Source organism: Podarcis pityusensis, assembly GCF_964106645.2.
Source record: "Podarcis pityusensis genome assembly, chromosome: 2".
Classification (NCBI taxonomy): domain Eukaryota; kingdom Metazoa; phylum Chordata; class Lepidosauria; order Squamata; family Lacertidae; genus Podarcis; species Podarcis pityusensis.
In genome coordinates, this window is record NC_138029.1 from 113,068,659 (window position 1) to 113,093,445 (window position 24,787).

A 24,787-nucleotide genomic window follows, 5' to 3' on the forward strand; every position below is an offset into this window, starting at 1 on the left:
TTGCACCCATTTAATCATTGATGCTTTAACCAATTCATCCTTTGTTTCCCACTCTAAAATCAGATTATACAATTTAGATATATTTTTTGTTTTTTCTTGTATTAAGTATTCATCGAATTTTGATATTTCTTTTTCAAATCCTAACTTTTTGTCTTTCGCTAATCTATACTTAATTTGAATATATTGGAACCAATCACTAATATGAGCTTTAATTTCTGTGTAATCCTTTAATTCCAATTCTCCATTTTCTTCCTTTAATACAGTTTTATAGGTAGCCCAATTTTCTTTCATATTTAATTTTTTCACTGCAACAATTTCTGCTGGCGATGCCCACCAGGGAGTTTTCGGCTCTAGGAGTCTTTTATATTTCTCCCATATTTTATATATAGATTTTCTGATTATATGCCCTAGGAAGCCTTTATGTACTCTCACTTTTTCATCTATTAGATAGGCATGCCATCCAAATCTCGTCTCTACTCCCTCTAAATCCAATACATCCGAGTCGTCTAATTTGATCCATTCCTTTAGCCAGGTCAGACCCACCGCATCGTGATATAACTCCATATCTGGGAGACCAAATCCTCCTCTCTCCTTCTTATCTATCATTATTTTGTGTTTTATTCTTGGCTTTTTCCCTGACCATACAAATTTAGCCAAATCTCTTTTCCAGTTATTAAAACATTTATCTCCTCTTAGTATTGGGATACTTTGAAATAAAAACATCATCCTTGGTAATATGTTCATCTTTATTACCGATATTTTCCCTAGTAAGGAAAGATTTAATTTCCCCCATACTTGCAAGTCATTTTTTATTTCATTCCATGTTTTCCCATAGTTCTCATTACTTAAATCTATAGTGTTTGTTGTTAAATTTATTCCAAGATACCTTATTTTCTTTTTAATTTCCAATCCTGTAATTTCTTGTAATTTCACTTTATCTTTTTCTTCCATATTTTTCACTAGTATTTTGGTTTTCCCATAGTTTAATTTGAATCCTGCTAATCTGCCATATTCGTTTATGCATTCCAATATTCTAGGCGTACATTGTAGGGGATTTTCTGCTGTGATCATAACATCATCTGCAAAGGCTCTTAACTTGTATCTTTTTTCACCAACCGCTATTCCTCTTATTTGGTTGTCCTGCCTTATTTTCTTTAATAGAACCTCTAATACTATTATAAATAACATTGGGGATAGGGGGCATCCTTGTCTTGTACCTTTAAAGATGTTGATTTCTTCTCCAAACTCTCCATTATTAATAATTTTTGCTTTCTGTTGGTTATATATTGCATTTATACCTTTTTGGAATTTTTCACCTAGCCACAATTCTTTTAATAGTTTTTTCATAAATTCCCATGAGATTTTGTCGAAAGCCTTCTCCGCATCAATTGAAATCAGGGCTGCTTGTTTGTCTCTTCTTACTTGTAGATATTCCATTATGTCTATTATATTTCTGATATTATCCTTTATTTGTCTACCTTCCACAAATCCAGCCTGATTTTTATGTACTATTTTTCCTATAATTTTTTTCAACCTGTTAGCCAATAATCCTGCATAAATTTTATAATCAGAATTTAACAATGAAATGGGTCTATAATTTGAGACAGATTCCAAATCCGTACCTTGTTTTGGCAGGAGCGTTATATACCCTTGAGTCCAAGAGTCTGGAATCTGGAATCTGGACATGTGGCTCCTGAAAGGTTGACCACAAGGGACTGCAGCTCCCAGGCTGCAAAAGATTTCCTGCTTCCAAGAGCTGGTGTGGTTTACTGGTTTAGAATCATAGAATTGTAGAGTTCGAAGGGACCCCAAGGGTCATCCAGTCCAACCCCCTGCAATGCAGGAATCTCAACTAAACCATCCATGACAGATGGCCATCCAGCCTCTACTTAAAAGCCTCCAGTCCCAAGGGAGTCCGTTCCACTGCCGAACAGCTCTTACCTTCAGAAAGTTCTTCCTGATATTTAGTCGGAATCTCCTTTTCTTGCAACTTGAAGCCATTGGTTCGAGTCCTACCCTCCGGAGCAGGAGAAAGCAAGCTTGTTGCCTCTTCCATGTGACAGCTCTTGAGATATGGCTATCATATCTCCCTCTCAGTCTCCCCTTTTCCAGGCTAAACATAACCAGCTCCTTCAACCACTCCTCAAAAGGCTTGGTTTCCAGACCCTTGATCATCTTGGTCACCCTCCTCTGCACACATTCCAGTTTGTCAACATCCTTCTTAAATTGTGGTGCCCAGAACTGGACACAGTATTCCAGGTGTGGTCTGTCCAAGGCAGAATAGAGTGGGACTACTACAGTGGTACCTCGGGTTACAGATGCTTCAGGTTACAGATGCTTCAGGTTACAGACGCTTCAAGTTACAGACTCTGCTAACCTGGAAGTAGTACCTCGGGTTAAGAACTTTGCTTCAGGATGAGAACAGAAATGGCGCGGTGGCAGCGGGAGGCCCCATTAGCTAAAGTGGTACCTCAGGTTAAGAACAGTTTCAGGTAAAGTACGGACCTCCAGAACGAATTAAGTTCTTAACCCGAGGTACCACTGTACTTCCCTTGACCTGGACTCTGTACTTCAGTTGATGTAGCTTAGAACAGCGTTAGCTTTTTTTTGCTACTGCATCACACTGTTGACTCATGTTAAGCTTGTGGTCCACTAAGATTCCAACGTCCCTTTTCACATATACTGCCATGGGTGTCCCCCATCCTATATTTGTGCATCTGGTTCTTCCTGCCTAAGTGCATAACCTTACATTAGCCCCTATTGAAATTCATTTTGTTAGCTTGCACCCACTTCTCCAATCTGTCAAGTCCATTTTGAACCCTGCTTCTGTCTTCTGAGGCATTAGCTACTCCTCCCAGTTTGGTGTCATCTGCAGATTTGAGAAGCACCCCCTCAGTTCCTTCATCCAAGGCGTTTATAAAGTTGTTGAGCAACAACGGCTCACGACAGAACTCTGTGGCACCCCACTTGTTCCAAGATGACAAGGAACCATTTGTGAGCACTCTTTGAGTTTGGTCAGTCAACCAGCTACAATTCCACCAAACAGTTGCCTCATCCAGCCCACATTTTACCGGCTTCTGCTATCATGGGGGACTTTGTCAAAAGCCTTCCTTAAATCAAGATACACTACATCCATGGTATTCCCCTGATCTACCAAGCTTGTAATTCTATCAATAAAAGAAATGAGATTTGTCTGGCATGACTTGTTTTTGAGAAACCCTTGCTGGGTCTTAGGAATTACAGCATTCCAGTAATCACTGGAATACAGCTCCCATAATCCTTGACCGTTGGCTATGCTGGTTGAGGCTGATGGTGGTTATGGTGGCGCCTAGGTAGATAATAATAATAATAATAATAATAATAATAATAATGAAATCAGCCCTGAGTGCTCACTAGAAGGACAAATCGTGAAGCTGAGGCTCCAATACTTTGGCTACCTCATGAGAAGAGAAGACTCCCTGGAAAAGACCCTGTTGTTGGGAAAGATTGAGGGCACAAGGAGAAGGGGACGACAAAGGAAGAAATGGTTGGACAGTGTTCTCGAAGCTACAAACATGAGTTTGACCAAACTGTGGGAGGCAGTGGAAGACAGGAGTACCTGGCGTGCTCTGGTCCATGGGGTCACGAAGAGTCGGACATGACTAAACAACAACAAAATAATAATAATAATAATAATAATAATAATTTATTATTTATACCCCACCCATCTGGCTGGGTTTCCCCAGACACTCTGGGTGGCTTTCAACAAAATATTAAAATACAATAGTCAAACATTAATAGCTTCCCTACACAGGGAAATCATCTATCACCTCACACATGTGGTCATCTGTACTGATGCACGGAGTATTTCTCCTAACACAATGCACTTTTGCACACCATTTTCATGAGTATATTCATCTCGATGCACATTTATATCTTTGATTCATTTTTGTAAACACTGGTTGTTAGAGAACGGCATTGCAGAATTCAGATAAGCGTGGATTTCTATGGATGGCTGCATTCTGGTTCTCGTGTTGTTTTGGAATATCAGATTGTGAATTTGCTAAATCCGGCTTTAAATTTAATTTTATTTCCCCCTGATCCCTAGTAAGGGAACCTGGAGAAGGGGCTCTGATGATCTTAAGGACTGAGCTGGTACATATGGAAGAAGTCAACCTCGTAACGTGATCCCAAACGATTTCTTTGGTTTCCTCTGCAACCAATTCCAAAATCGGGATACTGAGAAAAGACTGATACCATCGGGATCTGGTGCATACGCAAGGTGCCAGTTGTTCCTGCAATGTATTCTGGCCTGGGAAAGAACTTGGTATGAAGACACCCACGAAATGCAAGGTGTGCTCTGAATACGCCCAGAATGGAAAACGGGTTTGCCTGTTTTCCTATGTGAAATTCCTCTGAGGGAATGATGTTCCAAAGATACAGATGTGCGGGTTCCCTGTACACAGGAAGTATAATTCCTCCATCATTGAGCAGGATTTTCCATGATCTTCACCTGATAACTGAGGTCGCCTCTCCAGAAAAGGTCTCTCTTGCACACACAGGCACACCACTAAACACGCAAAGTCCCCAGTATGAGGACAGCAACTGGCATTTATGCACAGGGCGTGGGAGATGCATGTATAAAATAAATAAAATAACTGAGAGCTGTATATCTGAGGGTGGTAGGTGTAACACCTAGTCTCTGTGAGACAGTATGTTTCTTGAGGCGGGGATGTCACTAAGGGAGGTTGTCAGGGAGGAAACACGTGCAAGTTTGGACTGGCCTTTTTTAATCGCATGTTTGAGTGTGTTTATGCCCATATGAAATGCCAAAGGAAAACCAGCTGGATTTTTGCAAGCAGAATTACCACGAAATATTTGTGTGGAGCAGATTAAAAATGTGGTGTGGGTGTTTGGGTCTGCTATCCTGTCAGCAACCAGCCTGTATTTCCTGATAGAAACCTGTCTGGCTGCAAATTCTGATTCTAAGAAAGGGGGGGGGGGCATTTTGTTTTTTACGATACAATAATCTTTATTGCTATTGTCCCATACAGACAACAAAATTGAAAAAAATCTACATCAGACATTCAAAACCAACAAGCCTGCTATCCCAGCTATCCCAGCCTGTTTAGCTCCCTAAAAACTCTTATACCCCATAATTAAATAATTAAAGACCACCTTACACTGTGTTTAAAACCAAAATCGCGTTTGGATAGAAACTGTTTCTCAGGTGGCTAGTCCTTGTCTTTATAACCCTGTACCTTCTTCCAGAAGGCAGAAGCTGAAAGAGATCATTTCCGGGGTGTGCACTACCCTGCGCTATCTCTGCAGCTTTCTTATGGCACCTGGAAGCATAAATTTGATCCAAGGTGGGAAGAGTGCACCCAATTATTCTCTCTGCAGTCTTTACAACCCTGGACAGCAGTGTTTTCCCCCTGGCCGTGCAGCTCCCAAACCACACACACAGACCATAAGTTAATACACTCTCCACAGTGCAATGGTAAAATGCCATCAACAGGTCCTTTGAGAGATTGTTTTTCCGGAGGATTCTCAGAAAATATAACCTCTGCTGTGCTCTCTTCATCAGGGCTTTGCTGTTTTCTCCCCAGGTTAGGTCATCTCTCAACTCCATTCCCAGAAATCGAAACACCGAGACCTGTTCCACACACTTCCCCTCAATAATGAGTGGCTGAATATTCAATTTACATTTCCTAAAGTCCACAATGATCTATTTTGTTTTCTTTAAGTTAAGGAGTAAGTTGTTTTTCCTGCACCACTCCCCCAACTGCTCAACTTCCTTTTGTGTGTGTGTGTGTTTTTTTTAAAAAAAACTTCTTCTGCCTGTGGGTCCCCAGATGTTGTTGAACTACAACTCCCATCACCCCTAGCTAGCAAGGCCGGAACTCAGGGATGATGGGAGTTGTAGTCCAACAACATCTGGGAACCCACAGGCTGACAACCGCTGTGTGGGGTAAATTGTTCTGCAGAGGAAGGGCCATAGCACATGATGCTCTGCAGTCCTGACGTGTGACCTAAATTTGCACTGAAATGCTGAAGCGTTTTCATAAGGTTTTTTTTTTTAATGCAAATCCCTTCAGAAATGCGGAAAACTGAATTTAAGGCTGGGGGAAAAATGAGAAACAAAGGGGAGAATCTTCCACCTCCAGGAACTATGTATAAGCAAAGCCTTGGATTCACACCACAACTATTTCTGCTCTTGAGGTAATTTATTTTCCATCTGATAACTTAAAGATCAGTTTCTACGTGAAGAAGCCCTGTGTAAAGGTTGCGACATCTTTGGTTTTCCCAGGAGATTATGAGGTTGACTGAAATCAGATAACATCAGGTGCTCCCATCGGACTGAAAGGTGCGGTTATTATGTGGGTTTGCGTTCAGACATCATATTCTGTGACCCCAGAAAAGTGATGAGCAATGAGGGGGAAATTTGAGCTTCCCAGTACTGCAGTGCCTTGTGTCACCTCACCACCACAACCTCACTCCTTAGCAGTGCCAGATGTATGTATAAGCTAAACAAACTATAGTTTTTGCTTTTTTTCCAAAAAAAATTTATTCATTTTATAACACAAATAAAAAACACAAACAGAGAAGACAAACAATACGAACAAATTCTTGTCATATCCTTATTTTTCTGAACATTGTTAAGTGGGCTTCCCCAAGTCCCACCCATCTGATTTTCATTTTACTTCATCTTTAGCAGTTTACATATATCATACTTTCTAACCATCTCTCTTTTTTAATCACACTTAAAATAACTTCACATTTTATCACTTACAAATAATACTATTTTAAAACACCTTATCTTCTACTTCTAACCCTACAGCCTATATCCACTTCCAAAGCTATTCTAAGGTTTAAATATTAACATATTTTTTCAAATATTCCTTAAACTTCTTCCAGTCTTCTTCCACCGTCTCTTCTCTCTGGTCTCGGATTCTCCTGGTCAGTTTGGCAAGTTCCATATAGTCCATCATCTTCATCTGCCATTCTTCGATAGCTGGTAAATCTTGTTTCTTCAACTTCTTCTGTAACCCGAGGTACCACTGTACAAAGAATTTGTGCAAAATGTACTACAGTGGTACCTCGGGTTACAGACGCTTGAGGTTACAGACTCCGCTAACCCGGAAGTAGTACTTCAGGTTAAGAACTTTACCTCAGGATGAGAATGGAAATTGTGCGGTGGCAGCGGGTGGCCCCATTAGCTGAAGTGGTACCTCAGTTTAAGAACAGTTTCAATTTAAGAACAGTTTCAGATTAAGAACGGACCTCCGGAACAAATTAAGTTCTTAACCCGAGGTACCACTGTAGCTGCTTGCCTGTATGTTAGTGGCGTGCAGGAAGGGGAGAAAACAGCCACGAAAAACCAAAACTCTCTGCGTGCTTTGGAATTGGCCATCAGGGCTGGCCCAGGACATTTTGCCTCTTGAGGCCAAACAGAAAATGGTGACTGTTCCCCCACATCTCCTGTGGTGCCCCGTATCTTCTCCAATGCCCCACCACCATGGCAGGGGCTTTGTAGGAGCAGAAAGCAGTAGCAGGGGACATTAGAGGCGGCGGAGGCAAGCAACAGTAGCAGGTGGCAGCCAGTGGCACATATTTTAGTGCCTAAATCTAGTGCCCGTACCAACTGTCTGCAACCTGAGGAAACTTCTCCACCTCATGGGCAGGCTGACCTGCTGCTGTGTTTGGCTTTTCTATATGTTTTCCAGTAGTCTTCCCGCTGTCAGTGTACCCATGCAATTCAACATCCCACTCCAACGCTGTGAATGGGTTCCAAACAGGCCCTGCTCCATAAATTTCAGTTCTCTCGCTCTGGCCTGTTTTCCAGGTAGCCAAAGAGGTTTGCTGCCCGGGAAGCCGTCTGCAAGACGCACCACGATCCAAAACATTTGGCTGGCTGACTCTGAATGACGTCATCCTTGCCGACAGGTGACTCCAGATTAGCAAATGCATTGGTGATGCAAGAACTACTTTCATAAACAGATTTAAGGTATGTGTGTGAGAGACAGAGAAGGAGAGGGAAACAGTTCAAGGAGTGATATTTATATCGAAATTGCGTCTGTCTGCATCTGTAAGATGTCCTTTTTGAATTGAGATGAATGCAGTCACAACACAAGCAGCTACAGCCGAAACTTAGCTCTGGGCAATTTTGCAGCTGTGTCTTTGGCAGTCAGGATATTATTTCAAAACACTGCATTGTTTCACTCATTGTTGCATGAAGTTTCCATACATACCCCAATTTCCACCCCCTCCACTTTCCCAGAATTTCAGATCAGCTTTCCTTTCCTTTTTTTGATCTTTCTAGAGTTGCTAATCATGCAACTTTACATCTGGAAGGCCACTGGCTCCCCATTCCTTCCCTCCATGGAAGGCACTACAATTCCCATCATCCTTAACTACCACCATGCTGCCTGGGGCTATTGAGAATTGTAACCCAAAAGCATCTGCATGGTGTCATGTTGGCTTCCACCCTTAGACTCTGCCTTGGTTATTATGTAGACACAATTTATGTGTGCTAGGAAATGATGACTCACTGTTGCTTCCCGGCATAAGCCTAGTTATTGGGCTAGCTGGTCTCTTCACTCCTCTATATTTTCGAAAAGATGTAGAGAAATATGCTTGTGGGATCAGCTTCTGCGGCGCTTTGGTGTTTGAAGATTCTTAAGTCCATCAATTATGGAATGGTGTTTTAATTGGATTGAAACTCCATTTCCATGCCACCACCAACACACATCCTTTCCATTCTCTAAGTATCAGGTGTGCCTATTGTTCCCATTCCTTTCATCCCATTGGTTGCCTCCAAATGGAAATCAGTTCTTGACCCTAATACCTCCCATCTCAGGACCTTTTAAGAGGAGTCTTGTTTCAGAGTCAAAGTTAGATGATTCTGTGTTCTTGTCATTGCCACACACACATTCCTCCTCTCTCTCTCTCGTGAAATTTCTCAAGATGAACAAGCGTCTTCTCCTGGGCTTTTCCCTTCTGCTCTTCTGCACAGTATGTAAGTACCAGGCTTTAAAAGGAAAATAGGGGGTGTTGTTTTGCAAAACATTTGCATGGGAATTTAGCCAGCCAGAGGGCCTTCTCGGTAGTGGCACCCACCCTGTGGAACGCCCTCCCATCAGATGTCGAGGAAATAAACAACCATCTGAAGAAGACATCTGAAGGCAGCCCTGTATAGGGGAGTTTTTAATGTTTGGTGTTTTATTGTGTTTTTAATATTCTGTCGGGGGCTGCCCAGAGTGGCTGGGGAAACCCAGCCAGATGGGTGGGGTATAAATAATAAATTATTATTATTATTAATTAGCTAGTGCAAATGTGTAAGAAAATGGATGGGTCCATCTTTTTGAGCAGCTCAGGCGCTGCATAGTCACCCCAATCTGTGAGCAGTGTGAGATTTCAGCGGTTCTAGGCTTGCATACCCAGGGTTTGTGTTTCCTGCTTGGAATGAGGCACAGCGGAGGTGTCGTTAGGTTTATTAACACATATATACAACCTGAACCTATGATGGAGAGGTTCACAGCATAATCACTCCAAGAGGGTTTGGCTTCTCCCATAGGCGCAACCTTGGATCCAAATAGACATCAAACATCGTTCTGCTGCTTTGTGTCACACCTAACTCCAATTTCTCTACTCTGAAGTCTGGCTTTCTCTGTTGAGGGAGGGGCCCCACTCATTTGTCCTCCCACACCAGGTCCCTTTGGATCCTTTTTTTTTTGTTAATGGGTCATCCCCGAGGCCAGGCATAGGCAAACTCGGCCCTCCAGATGTTTGGGTACTACAACTCCCATCATCCCTAGCTAACAAGACCAGTGGTCAGGGATGATGGGAACTGTAGTCTCAAAACATCTGGAGGGCTGAGTTTGCCTACGCCTGCCCTAGGCTATCATCTGAACCCAGGAAGCTAGCCTGGTTATTAAATTATCCTTGTTATTAAATTATTGCTTTGAAAGCTTGCTGATTCCAGCCTAATACCCATGGATCCGGCACCCAGTTTTAACACCCTGAGCCTTAATTAAATTCTAATACTAACTTGATCCGGAGAGAATGGTGGTCTGGCACCCACAAATTCATAACTATATTTAAGTATTTAGGAATGGTGAGTCCTTTTGGGTCGTACCCATCTATTTTTATCTCAGAGTACGTAAATCAATAGGTCTAAGTCGTGTCCACTCATTTAAATGTGTCTGCTCTGAGTAGGACTAACATTGTACACTTTGTTACCTGCTGGTGGGACAGCCATCTTCCAGGGGTGCTGCAACCACAAGATTCCTGCATTGCAGATCTTGAATTCAATGGGGGATTGAACAAGATCAGCCTTGGCCAACTTGGTGCCCTCCAAATGTTGCTCCCATCAGCCCCAACCTGGTTGGCTAAAGCTGGAGTAGATCACATCAAAATTTCTTTCCAACTCGATGTGTTGTGTCCAATGCTAGTCCTAATCAGAGCAGATCCATTGAACATATTTTGGGTTCCTTAATTTTGATGGATCTAGTGTGAGTGGAAGTTAGTTGGAGGCAACCCTGCGGTTCTGGAACCTTTGTCCCTCTAAATGTTGTTGGACTACAACTCCCATCAGCTTTGACTATTGGTCCTGCTGGCTGGGGCTGATGTGAGTCATTGTTCAGCAACAACTGGAGGGACAAAGGTTTGCCACACCAGATCTACAACTTTTTGCCATTTATGTGTGAGAGTTAGGAAGTGAAATCCAAAAGATTGTTGATGAAAAGAAAGCACTAAGTGCAGAAGAGAGCAGTCAAGATGATCAAGGGTCTGGAAACTCAGCCTTACGAGGAATGCTTGAAGGAATGTTTAGCCTGAGAGGTGATATGATAGCCATCTTCAAATATTTTACTGGCTGTCATATGGAAGAGGGAGCATGCTTGTTTTCTCCTGCTCTTCAAATGCAATGGCTTCAAGTACAAAAAAAAAGGAGATTCCGACTAATAATAATTAGGAAAAAGATTCTGACAGGAAGAGCTGTTCAGCCGTGGAACAGACTCCCATGAGAGGTGGTGGACTCTCCTTCCTTGAAGGTTTTCAAGCAGAGGGTGGCTGGCCATCTGCCATGATTGCTTTAGGTGAGATTCCTGCATTGCAGGGGGTTGGTCTAGATGACCCTTTGGTCCCTTCCAACTCTAAGATTCTATAATTCTAATTACAGAAGTAATAATAATAATAATTTATTATTTATACCCCGCCCATCTGGCTGGGCTTCCCCAGCCACTCTGGGCAGCTTCCAACACAATATTAAAATACAGTAATGCATCAAACATTAGAAGCTTCCCTAAACAGGGCTGCCTTCAGATGTCGTCTAAAAGTCTGGTAGTTGTTGTTCTCTTTGACGTCTGGTGGGAGGGCGTTCCACAGGGCAGGCGCCACTACCGAGAAGGCCCTCTGCCTGAATGATGGGGGTGGAGATGCTCCTTCAGATATACTGGGCCGAGGCCGTTTAGGGCTTTAAAGGTCAGCACCAACACTTTGAAGGCTTGTTTTCTCTTGAGTTCACTTCTTGCTATAACTTTACAATACTTGGGATTGTCTTTCTTTCTCCACATCAGCAGGACTAATCAGGTCCCAGCGCATAATTTCAAAAATTCAACCACCAAGGGTTTGAATTTTCCTTTGCTGCGTGTCATTCAGTAGAATTAAACTAGGCGACAAAAAACAAGCTGAGAAAACAAAGTGGAGGAGGGAGGGAGAAAGGAAGGGATATTTGCAACAACACCCCAAGCTAATCCTATGCAGGCAACAGTTTTCTTCCCCTGTGAAAAAGGGTTCAGTTTTTCTGCCCCATTCTCAGGGCAACTGAGAATTTTGATACATGTGAGGTTTTGAGCTTATTTTATTCTTGTAAGATGGCTGAGGGTTCGATGCATATTCTTTCCATCAAACATTTCTCAGGCACTAGTCAGCCGCTCCCAATGTGCTTCACCATCTGAAAAAGTCAGATGGAGACATTTTCTTATGATGTCCTCCACTGGGGTTTGATTTAAGGGTGAGCAGCTAGGGGATTATTGCTCTGTGAGATGTAAACCACAGTTCCCAAGTTTCTTTTTTTGGGGGTGGGAACCATAACAGAGTTATGAGTTTGTGGGTGCCAGACACCCTAAATTTCCGGGTCCGATAGCTGTTAGAATTCAACCAATGCTTGGAGTGTTGAAACTGGGGGTCAGACTCATGTGTATTAAACTGTGGGCTAGACAATGCTCATCTCCAGGAATCAGCAAGCGTTAAAAGCTAATTAAGCAAGTTTAACTTCCTCATGAGGTGATAGGGCCATTATGAAGATCAAAAGATCAAGGAACTCTGTGTCTGGGATGGCAAATGAATGGAGCCCCTCCCTCCCTCAACAGACAAATCCACAGATCTTAGAGAAGTTAGAAACTATGTGACATAGAAGCAGATGAGCAGCAGGCAGAGTTACGGCTGATGTCTGTTTGAATTCTAAGCTGCAGCTATGGGAGAAACAAGAACCTCTTCGTGTGGTAGTGCTGTGAAACCCTTCCATCGCTGGCTTAGTTTATATGTGTGTGTTAATAACCCATATATCATAAAGACACCACAATCTCCGCTGTGCCTCATTTCCAATAGGAAACACAGACTTTGGTTAAGCATGTCTTAAAACCCTGACTCTCACACCGCTCAGAGCTTTGGGTGGTGTGCCACATTACTTTAAATGTGTAGTAGTAGTTGTTACAATTTATTATCCGCCCTTCACCCTAAAGGCCCCAGGGTGGATTACAATAAGTTAAACACAACATTAATATTAAAATACAATGTTACACAATATTAAAAACAGATTCAAACCATTTAAAATTACAAAAAATAATAATACAGTGGTACCTCAGGTTACAGAAGCTTCAGGTTACAGACGCTTCAGGTTACAGACTCTGCTAACCTAGAAATAGTACCTCAGGTTAAGAACTTTGCTTCAGGGTGAGAACAGAAATCGCGTGGCGGCAGCGGGAGGCCCCATTGGCTAAAGTGGTACCTCAGGTTAAGAACAGTTTCAGGTTAAGAACGGACCTCCAGAACAAATTAAGTTCTTGACCCAAGGTACCACTGTATATAGTGTGAATGTGCCCCAGGTCTATATTGCTGTCTGAAGAGGCATTCTTGCCTTATAGCGCAACTAAAGCAGCGGAATAAAATAAACCAGAACGTTTGTGCTATAAAAAGTTACAGGGTTCCCGCAAGAAATTACAGGACGTGCACTTGACTGGAGAAAGGAAGCGGCGTGCCCGCCCCAAAACTTTCGGAGGCGCAAACAGAATGGAAAGTGGGGTCATGTGTAACCACCCAGATACCACCTTGAGCATCTATAATGAGGAATGCACAATATAATGCTGCCCACTTTACATTCTGGGTGCTCCCTGGATTACGAAAGGGCCTTGGCAGCCTCGACGGAGATCATCCGCCACCCATTCTTGTTCCAGCATTCCTTGGCACAGAAATCTGTTTACAACAGAAGCCTGGCTGCCATCCATCTGGGAGGGATTCCCTCCACCCTGAATCGTTTCAGGTTTCACAAGAAGCTTCTGCCAGCGAAAAGAAGCTTAGATTTCCCCATTTGAACTTGCCTGCTGATTAAGATTTTCTGATGAGGCTCTTCTCTGGGTAACCTTCCTGGCTTCTGAAGCCAGGCGAGCAAGGACCGAGAGGCTGACGTCCCCTGGTGTGGGGATTCCCAAATTGTTGGAAATCCAACCTCTGGACCAGTTGGCCTAGTGCCACCTCTGCTATCTTTTGGTCCCTGAGCCCATCTTGCTTTTAAAGTTGACATCTTTTTCTTTTTTTCAAATTTTTATTAACATACAACACACATACATATACATTTACACAATACATAACACACTACCTTATTTTCATAACATAAAACATACCTACATTACTCTATATAATACCTACCTATACTGTACATATCAACATACCTACACACCTACCCCACACGGACACCCGCCAAGTGACTTGACTTCCAGCCATTCTTGTTAAGCTACTTTATTTTTCCAACTAGCTTAAACGCATTTCATTATTTCTTTAATCTCTTCTTCTATCTTGACTTTACTCTCCCTTAACTCTAATCATTTTCTGGATTCACTCAATATCTGTCAGAAATTCTACTTTTTCCACGTAAATTTTGATGTAGTCCTTAAAGATAGCCCACTCCTTATTCACTTTTTGTACCATATCTCCTCTTATCCTCCCTGTTAGTTCGGCAATATGGAAGTATTCCATCATTTTAGATAACCAGTCTCTTTTAGTTGGTTTTAAAGTTAACATCTAAGGACCTTCCATAATTTTAGATTTCCTCTTTTCTCCAATTGGCTGGTCCCCTGCTTTTATCTCTGCGGATTCCTAATTGTGGTTTTTAATTGTGTGTGTGGTTGCTTTCTGCTCTCACGTATTATTGCCTCAAGAGATTGCTGTGGACGGCAGGGTCAATATTGCAGTCGTAGAGAAATACAGTGCTGCGACTGCATGCAAATGATTAAGTGGGAGAGGTGAGGGTGAGACAGGGAAAGGATTTGGCACCTGATCCCAAGGCTGCTTCCACAGTGGGTATTTGCAGAACAAGCCATGCTTTGCCGTTCGCTCATTTTGTTTTGTAGAACTTAGCATACTGTCATCCTGAAATGGAGATACTCTTGTGTTTTCCCCTCTTTCCGGAGTTCAGAAGAACTGACTTTAAAACAGAGCGCCAATTGCATCTAGCCAGGGCCCCAACTTTTATTGCTAATGAATCCATCAGTTATTCTGCCTCCCCCATGACATACCTAACTAAACTCAAAATCCCTAAGCACCGGAGGGCCTTTACCCTGGCATGTTGCCACGCCCTCCCCTCGGCTCTCATGGAAGGTCGATATAGGAAGATTCCTTACTTGGGACAAACAGAAATAACAGAGCATGTGCTTCTCCAGCACTTACCGTATTTTTCGCCCTATAGAACACACTTTTCCCCCTCCAAAAATGAAGGGGAAATCTGTGTGTGTCCTATGGGGCGAATACAGGCTTTTGCTGAAGCTTGGAGAGCAAGAGGGGTCGGTGCGCACCGACCCCTCTCGCTCTCCAGGCTTCAGGAAGCTATCAGCAAGCCTGGGGAGCTAGCGGGAGTTCCCGCAGGGCTCCCCATGCTGCGGATAGCAGCCTGCCGCCCGGTGCGCGGGGTGCCCTTAAGCAGAGCGCCCCTCACGCCGGGCAGACATCCGCAACGTGGGGATGTCAGCGCGGATAGCAGCCTGCCGCCCGGCGCGAGAGGCGCTCTGAAGCAGAGTGCCCCGCGCGCCGGGCAGACATCGGCCAGCCCCACAAGCTCGGGGGACAGCTGGGAGGCACAGCACCGCCATACCGCTGTTCCCCGACCTGGTTTTGGGGGGGAAATAAAGGAAAAATTTTTTTCCTTTATTTCCCTCCCAAAAAACTAGGTGCGTCCTATGGGATGGAGCGTCCTATGGGACGAAAAATACGGTATATTATAGAGACATCCATATTAGCCTCATCTCCCCACTATTCCATAAGTACCCAGGGCGCACAGGACAATTCTATATCTCCCTGCTGCTTTCAGATACCAACCCTCCTACAACAGTGTTGCCAGGTTCTGCACAGCAGTGCTCAAAATTCGTCGCTTGATGACCTGCGCCACAAACTAGATTTAATGAGCACTCATATCAGATGTGGCTGGCACTGTGGGTTAAACCACAGAGCCTAGGGCTTGCCAATCAGAAGGTCGGCAGTTCGAATCCCCGCGATGGGGTGAGCTCCTGTTGCTCGGTCCCTGCTCCTGCCAACCTAGCAGTTCGAAATCACGTCAAAGTGCAAGTAGATAAATAGGTACCGCTCAGGCGGGAAGGTAAACGGTGTTTCCGTGAGCTGCTCTGGTTTGCCAGAAACTGCTTAGTCATGCTGGCCACATGACCCAGAAGCTGTGCACCGGATACCTCGGCCAATAAAGCGAGATGAGCACCGCAACCCCATAGTCGTCCACGACTGGACCTAACGGTCAGGGGTCCCTTTACCTTTACATATCAGAGTGCTTTGTACATTTCTTTGTAAATTGATAGTCATAGTGTTTTATCTACTAACCTTTTAAGCTCTTCCTTATCCATTAAATACTCCTAACTCTTCTTTTAGCTTCTTACAGTCTTTTACATATACAGTGGTACTTCGGGTTAAGAACTTAATTCGTTCTGGAGGTCCGTTCTTAACCTGAAACTGTTCTTAACCTGAGGTACTACTTTAGCTAATGGGGCCTCCCGCTGCCGCTGTGCAATTTCCGTTCTCATCCTGAGGTAAAATTCTTAACCTGAGGTACTATTTCTGGGTTAGCAGAGTCTGTAACCTGAAGCCTCTGTAACCCGAGGTACCACTGTACCTTCTGTTTTAATAACTTTAGATTTCCAAAAATGTTTTATAGATTTTAAATGATTGTACCCCGCCCTACTTATGCTGGGTCTATGACTGTAATAAAGATTTGACTGATGACTCTTGGGGGGGCCTTAATCTTGCGCAAGTCACGTAACTCACATGGGAGCATGGAAGGGAAGACGAACATCCCAGTTTTGGGACAGGAAGGCACCAGTTTGAGGAAAGCTGCGCTCGTACCTTTGTGGGCTTAGTGACGCAGCTGCATTAAGGGTTTCAAATCTTTATTCATTTGGGGGAAGTTGGCTACCGCAAGCTTTAAAGAAAAGAAAGATAAATTCAACCCTCAAGCTTGCTATACTTATTCAACACTTATTGCTGCTCATTGCCTGTGCCAGCGCTTGAAAGGACTCCTGAAGTGGGCAGGAATTAACTCAGCGAGAGAGAGAAATGCATTCCATTCCCAGTGCATCATCAAGGTTTTTTAATCTCCATAGAAGATTGTGGGATGTTGCAGAAACCAAAAGAACTTCTAACACTAGACAGAGATGGCACAATCTCTGCTGGATGAGGTCCACATGAATGCCACCCCAGAGCCTCAAGCAGTTTCAGGGGTGCTTTTAATAGCATTGTGAAAGAATATTCAAAGCATGTAAACAAGGATCAAGGCCACGTGTTCACACACCCTCACAAGCAAGCATCTGGGGGGTGGGGGCGGATCCCTTTAGAAAACATTTTTTGTAAGTCACAAGTGACTTCTTTGGTGATCACTCGTAGCCGAGTAAGATTGTCTTCCATGAACACGGTTTTAACAATGAGTCCGTAAGTGACTGTGGAGGCCAATTCTGGATCCTCACGTCCTTCCACAGTGGGGACATTGGTTTCCGGGCGGGAGTTGATTTGCCAAGCGTGCCTTCCTCTTAGCACGTTTCTTCCTTTTGTCCTGAGTAAAGGCTGTTCTCCAACTGGGGCGCTCGCAGGCCAGTGTTTCCCAGTTGTCAGTGCTTATACTACATTTTTATGGATTTGCCTTGAGAGTGTCTTTGTACCTCTTTTGTTGACCACCAGCATTACGCTTTCCATTTTTAAGTTGGGAATAGAGTAGTTGCTTTGGAAGACCATCATCAGGCATTCGCACAACATAACCAGTCCAACGAAGTTGATGTTGAAGAATCATTGCTTCAACACTGGTAATCTTTGCTTCTTCCAGGACACTGATATTAGTTCGCCTGTCTTCCCAAGTGATGTGTACAATTTTTTGGAGACACCATTGATGGAATCTTTCAAGGGGTTGGAGATGGCATTTATAAGTGGTCCATGTTTCACAAGCATACAGTAAGGTTGGTAGTGCAATAGCTTTGTAAACAAGCATTTTGGTTTGCTTGAGAATGTCCTGGTCCTCAAACACTCTGCACTCGGGAAAAAGCTGCACTTGCAGAGCTCAGGCGGTGCTGGATTTTGGCATCAATGTTGGCCCTTGTGGAAAGATAACTGCCTAGGTAGGAGAAGTGATCGACATTTTCCAACGTTACACCATTGAGTTGGATTTGTGGTGCTGCAGAGGGGGTATTTTGTACTTGTTGGTGCAGCACTTTGGTTTTTTTGGATGTTGAGTGATAGGCCAAGCTTTTTGTAAGCTTCTGCAAAGATATTTAGGATGGTTTGGAGGTCACAAGTGACTAATGCAAGACTAGGGGCAGGTCCGTCTTAAGTCTATCCAGCACTGTGGTACAAAGATTCCTTTGGTGCCGCCCCCCTTTTCCCAGACTTGGCAACCTTTTTATGGCGCTGCTGGCAGCTTTGCGGGGCTGGAGGAGGTGGGCAGCGGCTGGAGGGTGGCTCCTCTGGCAGGGAAGAGGTGGAGGCGGCATGGCGGAGGCAGGCGAGGGCAGCGAGCTGATGCTGGGAGGCACCACATCCAGCCTCCACCTCTTCCCTGCCAGAGGAGCTGCCCTCCAGCCGCTGCTCGCCTCCTCCAGCCCTGCAAAGCTGCCAGAACTTGGCAGAACTTGGCGCCCGGCGCCCCACGCCACTTGCCTCTATGGCAGTGGTTCTCAACCTGTGGGACTACAACTCCCATCATCCCTGAGCTCTGGCCTTGCTAGCTAGGGGTGACGGGAGTTGTAGTTAACAACATCTGGGGACCCACAAGTTGAGAAAGGCTGCTCTATGGGCAAGACGCCCCTGACTGGGGGACCCCAGGACCAGGGGGCAAATACCACCCTATAGATATACAGTCGTACCTCGGAAGTCGAACGGAATCGATTCCGGAAGTCCGACTTCCAAAACGTTCGGAAACCAAAGCGTGGCTTCTGATTGGAAGCTCCTGCAGCCAATCAGAAGCTGCGGAAGCTCCATCGGATGTTCCAAAGAACGTTCGCAAACCGGAACACTCACTTTGTGGCATTCGGGAGCCAAAACGTTCGACTCGCAAGGCGTTCGGGATCCAAGGTATGACTGCATAGGAATGCAGATAAACAGGGAGCTGCCTTACAGTGACTTGGTCTGAAGGACTTTTGGATTTGCTATTGGTAAACAAGATTTCACAAACTGCTTTGGCTGGATGCGTCTCATAAGGGTGTTCTGAGCATAGGTAATGATAAACTGTGTCCCCAGGCTCTTTGTGGCATCCATGTTGGTATTTACATTCAGAAAAGAAGTCCTCTTTGAAGGAATTTTGTCTTGGCTTGTAACTGATGCCTCTTAGTTTGGGCTGCCATGCGTACAGATTTCCCCGGACATTGCTGGGATTTCAGAGGCGGAATTGACATCCAGGGGGGATTTCCAAAAGGCGCCTTGTCCTAGATCTTAGGCAAATCAATTGAAAAATCTTGGGTTTTTTGCATTTTTGTAAAAATAACAACACACCGGTGGTTTCCTAAAAACCTTCGGGTGTCCTGATTTTGAAATATGGCAGCTTATATGTATTTTACAGGCAAGTGTGTGTTTTAAGGGAAAACCTATAGAAAAAGATACAGATCTGTATTTTAGGGGAAAGTGCTCACTAAATTGTGCATAATTTAAATGCAATGGGACACAGAGAGAGAGAGAGAGTGAGAATGAGAGAGAGAGAGTATGTGGGTTACAGGCCACCCCAATCTCTGCCAAGCTGTGCACGGGATTCCAGGGGTCTTGACCCTTCCCCAGGGCCTGTGCTCCTTCAGAGAATCAAGGATTCAGCAAAGACTGGTGTAGCTTTAAGAAATATGATTTATTCAACGCTTTACACCTTCAGTCCGCATGGTGGGAGTCTGGATCTTACAGCATGGTCATCTCAAGAGAGGCCTGTCCCCCCCCCCCCCACAGCAGTGCAGTGCTGGAATCCAAGGTATCTCTCCCAGCCGGCCTTCAGCCAGCCTGCCCAAGATGGATCTTTCCCTTTGTGCTCCCCTTCTTCCTTTTCCCAGCACACCTTGCTAAAGACACACTTTCCCTGTCACCTCAAACAAACGCGCCATCACCTTGGCAACATTGATCTCCCCAGGCCAAAGGATTCCTTGTCTGGCACAATTATGCAGCTTGTACAGTGGTGCCTCGCAAGACGAAAAGAATCCGTTCCGCGAGTCTCTTCGTCTTGCGGTTTTTTCGTCTTGCGAAGCAAGCCCATTAGCGGTTTAGCAGATTAGCGCTATTAGCGGCTTAGCAGGCTTAGCGGATCAGCTGATAAGCGGCTTAGCGGCTTAGCGGATCAGCTGATAAGTGGCTTAGTGGCTTAACGGATCAGCTGTTAAGCGGCTTAGCGGATCAGCTGATAAGCGGCTTAGCGATCAGCTGTTAAGTGGCTTAGCCGCTTAGCGGATCAGCTGATAAGCGGCTTAGCGGCTTGGGAAAAAGGGGGGGGAGGGGGGGAAAAACCGCAGGAACTCGCAAGACATTTTCGTCTTGCGAAGCAAGCCCATAGGAAATTCGTTTTGCGAAGCACCTCCAAAACGGAAAACCCTTTTGTCTAGCGGGTTTTCCGTCTTGCGAGGCATTCGTCTTGCGGGGCACCACTGTATTTTAATTCATATCCCAAACAATCAAAATCCTACCATTTGTTAATTCCTTGGGTTTAGGCCAACCTATAACACTGTATACTTCCCGTGTTCCTATGTAAATATGTCCCCTGGTTTCTCTCTCTCTCCATATGTATGTATGATCCATAGAACAACAGGATGGAACAGGCTGAATGCATGTGAAACTAATCTGGAATGGAAATAGGCTGATTCATACATTCTTACAAAACAGTTTTGCTTTGACATCTGCTACAAATGGGGAGTGTGGTATAGTGGTTAGATTGTCAGAACAGGTCTGCAGGAAGCTGGTTTCAAATCTCCACCAAAACATGAAGCTCACATGAAGAGGCCTTTGGCCAGTCACTGCCTCTCAGTCTGACCTACCACACACAAGGATAAAATGTGGTGGGGAAAACCATGGGCACCATCAAGCACTGAGGAAGAAAGTTGGCATGCAGTTTTTGGCTGTTGTTTTTTAAAGCACTTTTGTGGCCCATTTATAATTTCTGATTAAAACCATGCCTGTCTTTCTGCTTCTCTCCTGCAGCTGAAGGTCTCGTGTGCAGAGTTTGCAAGTACAAACTTGGCAAGGTCTGCCTGGATACTGACGAACCTTGCAAAGCGGCCGATGGGCAGTTCTGCGAGACAACCAAAGTTTATGCTGGTAAGAACAATTACTGGAAATCCGCTAGTGCTGTATAATCTCCATCAGTTGTGCAGCGAGAGAGCTAGTGTCTTCAGGGAACGGTGTGAGGTGTTGGTATCAACAGGCACCTGAAAAAGCGCTTGCCCCACAGAAAGGGGTCTCCTGCTGACCCCCAGTGTTTCCTGGTCCTGCTCCCGTTCCTCCTTGCGCTTGCTGCCTATTCATTTGCCTTATCTCCAGCTGTGGAGGGCAGGACTCGAACCCAGGGCTTCAGGTTACAAGAAGGGAGATTCATCCTGGCAGTAATTGCATGTCGAGACCCCAAAGCCACCCCCTTGTTGAGAAATAACACACACAAGGACACAGATATTAGGTTAATGTTATTGGGCAAATTTTGGCCACAACTTTATTGATTACAGAATGTGAGCGGTATTGGCTTAGGCATTGAATGGACCAGATTATATCTGACTCCTGCCCAATGCGCAGGAAGTCCGGTAAGGGTAAACCACCGGAAGGGGGAGCCCTGTCGATGCGAACCAACTCAAGCTCCCCCTAGTGTTCCCGTTGGGGTCGTGTCATGGCTCTAGCCCCTGACCCAAGCTTCGGACAAGATCAACACCCCCAGATTCCTTTAATGGAATACCCTTAAGCTTGGAGGCGCAGGTGGTCAAACAATGCCTAACTGCAACCCTAACAAAGTTGTGACGATTGCTACAAGGTAGGAGAAAACCAAATGGCCAGTGCCAATTTGCCAAGTGGGAAAATTCCTACCAGGCCCCTCAACAGCAACCAAGTGAGGTCCATAGCAAGGCCAATGCCTAAAACCTGAAAATTAGGGAGAGAGGGCAGGTGATTGAGAAAGTGAGCCAAAGAGGAAGCCCTCTGGCTCGTGCCTCTGTTTAAATGGTCCCGGCCACGCCCCCCGGCCAGCGGATTGGCTGGCCGGGCTCTGGCATGGCCGGGATCCCCCAGGCAACGGGGAACTAAGTCCCCTGCCCCCGGAGGGGAGTGGGTGGCCACGTGGTCCACTGCAACTCCTCCCCACAGGGAAGTGGAGCGGATGAACCATTCAACAGCAGAATGGACTCCCTAGGGAGGTGTTGGGCTCTCCTTCCTTGGGGGTTTTTAAGCAGAGGTTGGATGTCCATCTGTCATGGTTGCTTTAGCTGAGATTCCTGCATTTCAACCCCAGCTCCCAGAACTCCGTGATTGTTTAAAGTGACACCGTAGTGCTTTAAACGTATGGTGTGGTCCTCTGTGGCTCCGTGCCCCAAACACCTAGATTTTCAGGGTTATCTGCTATGTGGTGTGACTCACCCTGGGTACAGGGAAGGAGTTAAGCTAACACACATCTCGTTCCTCTCCCACCAGGCGAATTATTCCTCTTCAAGCGCTATGGCTGCGGCAAATACGCCGAGCTCTGCAACAAGACCGAGCGAAGGGAAAACGCCTTCAACATGTCCTACGAACGCACTTGCTGCGACACCGACTTATGCAACGCTTAGTTCTCGTTTCCTGTCCCTGGGAAGGTTCGGCTTAGCATGGGGCCAACAGCTGGTTCATTTTCAATAAAAGCTGGCAAAAGAGACCCCTTTCACCCTAACAGACAACCCTCAGATTATATGATCCCATCACTTTGACCTTCTGTCAGTGCTCAAGATTTCAGCTTCTTCTTCCCTCCCAAAGGTTCCCCCACCTCATTTGTGGCCTCTCCCACAGGACCTGCTGAAGATGCTTCATAGCTAGTTCTATGTAGCTCACGTTCAAAGCACACAGTTGAAGCACCAAGACACCTCTTTAAACAGTCATGGCTTCCCCCAAAGAATTCTGGGAACTGTTGTCTGTCAAGGGTGCTGAGAGGTATTGAGAGAGACACACACCCCTTTCTCCCTCTCGCAAAACTACAATTCCCAGCATTCCCTGTGAAGAGGGATTGACTGTTAAGCAACAACTTAAATCCTTCAAAGGTAATTAAAATTGGGCAAAAAAAACCCCGCAAATCAAAACACATGTAAGTGGCCCACATGTCTGGGCAGGCTTGCCTAAACAAACATGCTTTTAGCAGGCACTGAATAGTAGATTCATTAATTTCAATGGCTCTTCTATGAAAAGAACCTCTGTTGTTGCTTTTTCACCCTTTCTTTAAAGTCTTCAGAATTGTTTCTCTCTGCCATCATCACAAGTTTAGAAACCAAACTGCATTTCTCCTGAAGATCGAAGCATACAGTAATGGAATATTTGTATGTTTAAACTCCCCGAGAGAAACAGCATAACTGGAGAGAATCTTTTTCTCTCTCTTTAGCAAATGGCTGAGGGGGGACGACAAGGGGTGGGACATCTTTTTCGGCCTGAGGGCAACATTTTTGAGGGGGGCAACCTTCCAGGGGCTGCATGACAAAGGTGGGTGGTGCTAGTGTACACACACACACACACACACACACACACACACACAGAGCCCTCTGTTCTCCTTCAAGCAAGAAGCATCTTCAGAGTTCAAGGATACATTACAGCTAGCTAAAAACAGTTGAGGCTGCCTAGCAGGTCTGGTGTGGCTTGAGAATAGTCTTCAGGGCCGGACAGAAAGACTTGGGGGGCCGTATCTGGCCTCTGAGCCTGAGATTCCCCACCCCTTAGTTAAAACAATGGCTGTCCTCTTCTCAATCTGAATTCACCCTGAGCTGCATTGCCAGGTGTTTATTTGCTGGGGAGGGGGGAAGAGTCAAGAAAAATATGTATGCAAAGTTTTAAAATGTCCTGTTTTCTTTTATATCTTTTTGTATTTACTGGGGAGCTGTGGAGAGTTGCTGAATTGCTGACTTGGCAAATGATAAAATGGGCGGGGTATAAATAATAAATCATCATCATTATTATTACTACTACGCATGCTGCATTTACTCTAGCAGAATCTGAAATCAGATTCCTTAAACTGAACGTCAAAGAGATTGCATACAGTAGTAAAATACTGTGGAGTTTGTACAACGATGTGGTGCTGTGTTTTGCATGGCTTTTGTGCTTCTGGTGTAAACCGCAGTCGCTTTCGAATTGTATTGCTGCCATCTTTGGCTGAAGGAATGAATAAAGTCGGTTGACTTGACCATGCTGCCTCTGTACAAGCCCTTTCCTTCACAGGACTGGCGTCTTGTAAGGCCCATAGATAGATTGGGATCCATTTGTAGATTGCTGGGTGGTTTTCAGTTGATCACCAAGGGAACCTCAGAAGGCCCCCACAGCTGAGCTCCAGCAGCTTTGCCACATGGAAATATACAAACGGATTTCGGGAGATGGTCAGAGCTGAGTTCATCATTGCAAGGACCCAGCAGATGCATAGCTGTCAACTTACAGATTTGAAAATAAGGGACCAGCAGCCTCGAAAATAAGGGATCAGCAGCCAGAATAAGGGATTTTCCAAGCACAGGTATGTTCGACTTCTGAGCCCCTCCGAGCCAAAGGCAGAAAGCCCAGCCAGCAGCCAAACGAAGCCTCAAGCGGTGGTTCCCACAGCGTAGCAACCCGGCAAAGGGGATGCAGCAAGGAAAACCACTGTCACCTCTCCGCTGGGAAGCGCTGAGCAAAGGCGAGTCCCCAGGCAACGCGGCCGATTTGATTGGCACAAGGCATGCAAGCTCCACCCCCCAGTCGTTCTTAGACTCCTTATTGGGTGAGTAACGCAGCCAAGCAACACAGTTGGAGCCTCCCTCCTCCCTGGCTGGCAGGGAGGGAGGGAGAGGAGCTGCTTCCTTTGAAACCCGGGAAATTTAAGGGACATCATCAATAAGAGACAGCAGTG

The 24,787-nt window shown here is 45.1% G+C and overlaps 1 protein-coding gene and 1 long non-coding RNA gene across 3 annotated transcripts; one reads left to right on the forward strand and one right to left on the reverse strand.

Annotated features, from left to right (window-relative positions):
• The first annotated feature begins 2,198 nt into the window (after window positions 1–2,198).
• On the forward strand, window positions 2,199–24,094 carry LOC308470103 (lymphocyte antigen 6 complex locus protein G6c-like). Of its 2 annotated transcripts, XM_080993381.1 has the most exons (4): window positions 2,199–2,203; window positions 8,914–8,998; window positions 20,902–21,018; window positions 22,372–24,094. In XM_080993381.1, exons 2-4 carry the CDS (start codon window positions 8,947–8,949, stop codon window positions 22,503–22,505), a joined length of 303 nt encoding a protein of 100 aa, XP_080849507.1. In that variant the 5' UTR covers window positions 2,199–2,203; window positions 8,914–8,946; the 3' UTR covers window positions 22,506–24,094. The 2 variants fall into 2 exon arrangements, with proteins under 2 accessions (XP_080849507.1, XP_080849506.1); XM_080993380.1 differs by lacking the exon at window positions 2,199–2,203 and having other exon boundaries at window positions 8,841–8,998.
• LOC308470226 lies at window positions 13,082–19,877 on the reverse strand. The gene is made up of 3 exons (XR_013982279.1): window positions 19,246–19,877; window positions 15,465–17,752; window positions 13,082–14,920 (listed from the first exon to the last, which is right to left on the reverse strand). It is a non-coding gene; the product is annotated as an uncharacterized lncRNA (long non-coding RNA).
• Window positions 24,095–24,787: the final 693 nt, after the last annotated feature.

Excerpts from the sequence above, each read along its gene's own strand:
- LOC308470103 (XM_080993381.1), top strand. The coding sequence starts at position 8,947 with ATGAACAAGCGTCTTCTCCTGGGCTTTTCCCTTCTGCTCTTCTGCACA. Across the intron at positions 8,999-20,901 it reads TCTGCTCTTCTGCACAGTAT|CTGAAGGTCTCGTGTGCAGA; the intron begins GTAAGTACCAGG and ends TCTCTCCTGCAG. Across the intron at positions 21,019-22,371 it reads GACAACCAAAGTTTATGCTG|GCGAATTATTCCTCTTCAAG; the intron begins GTAAGAACAATT and ends CTCTCCCACCAG.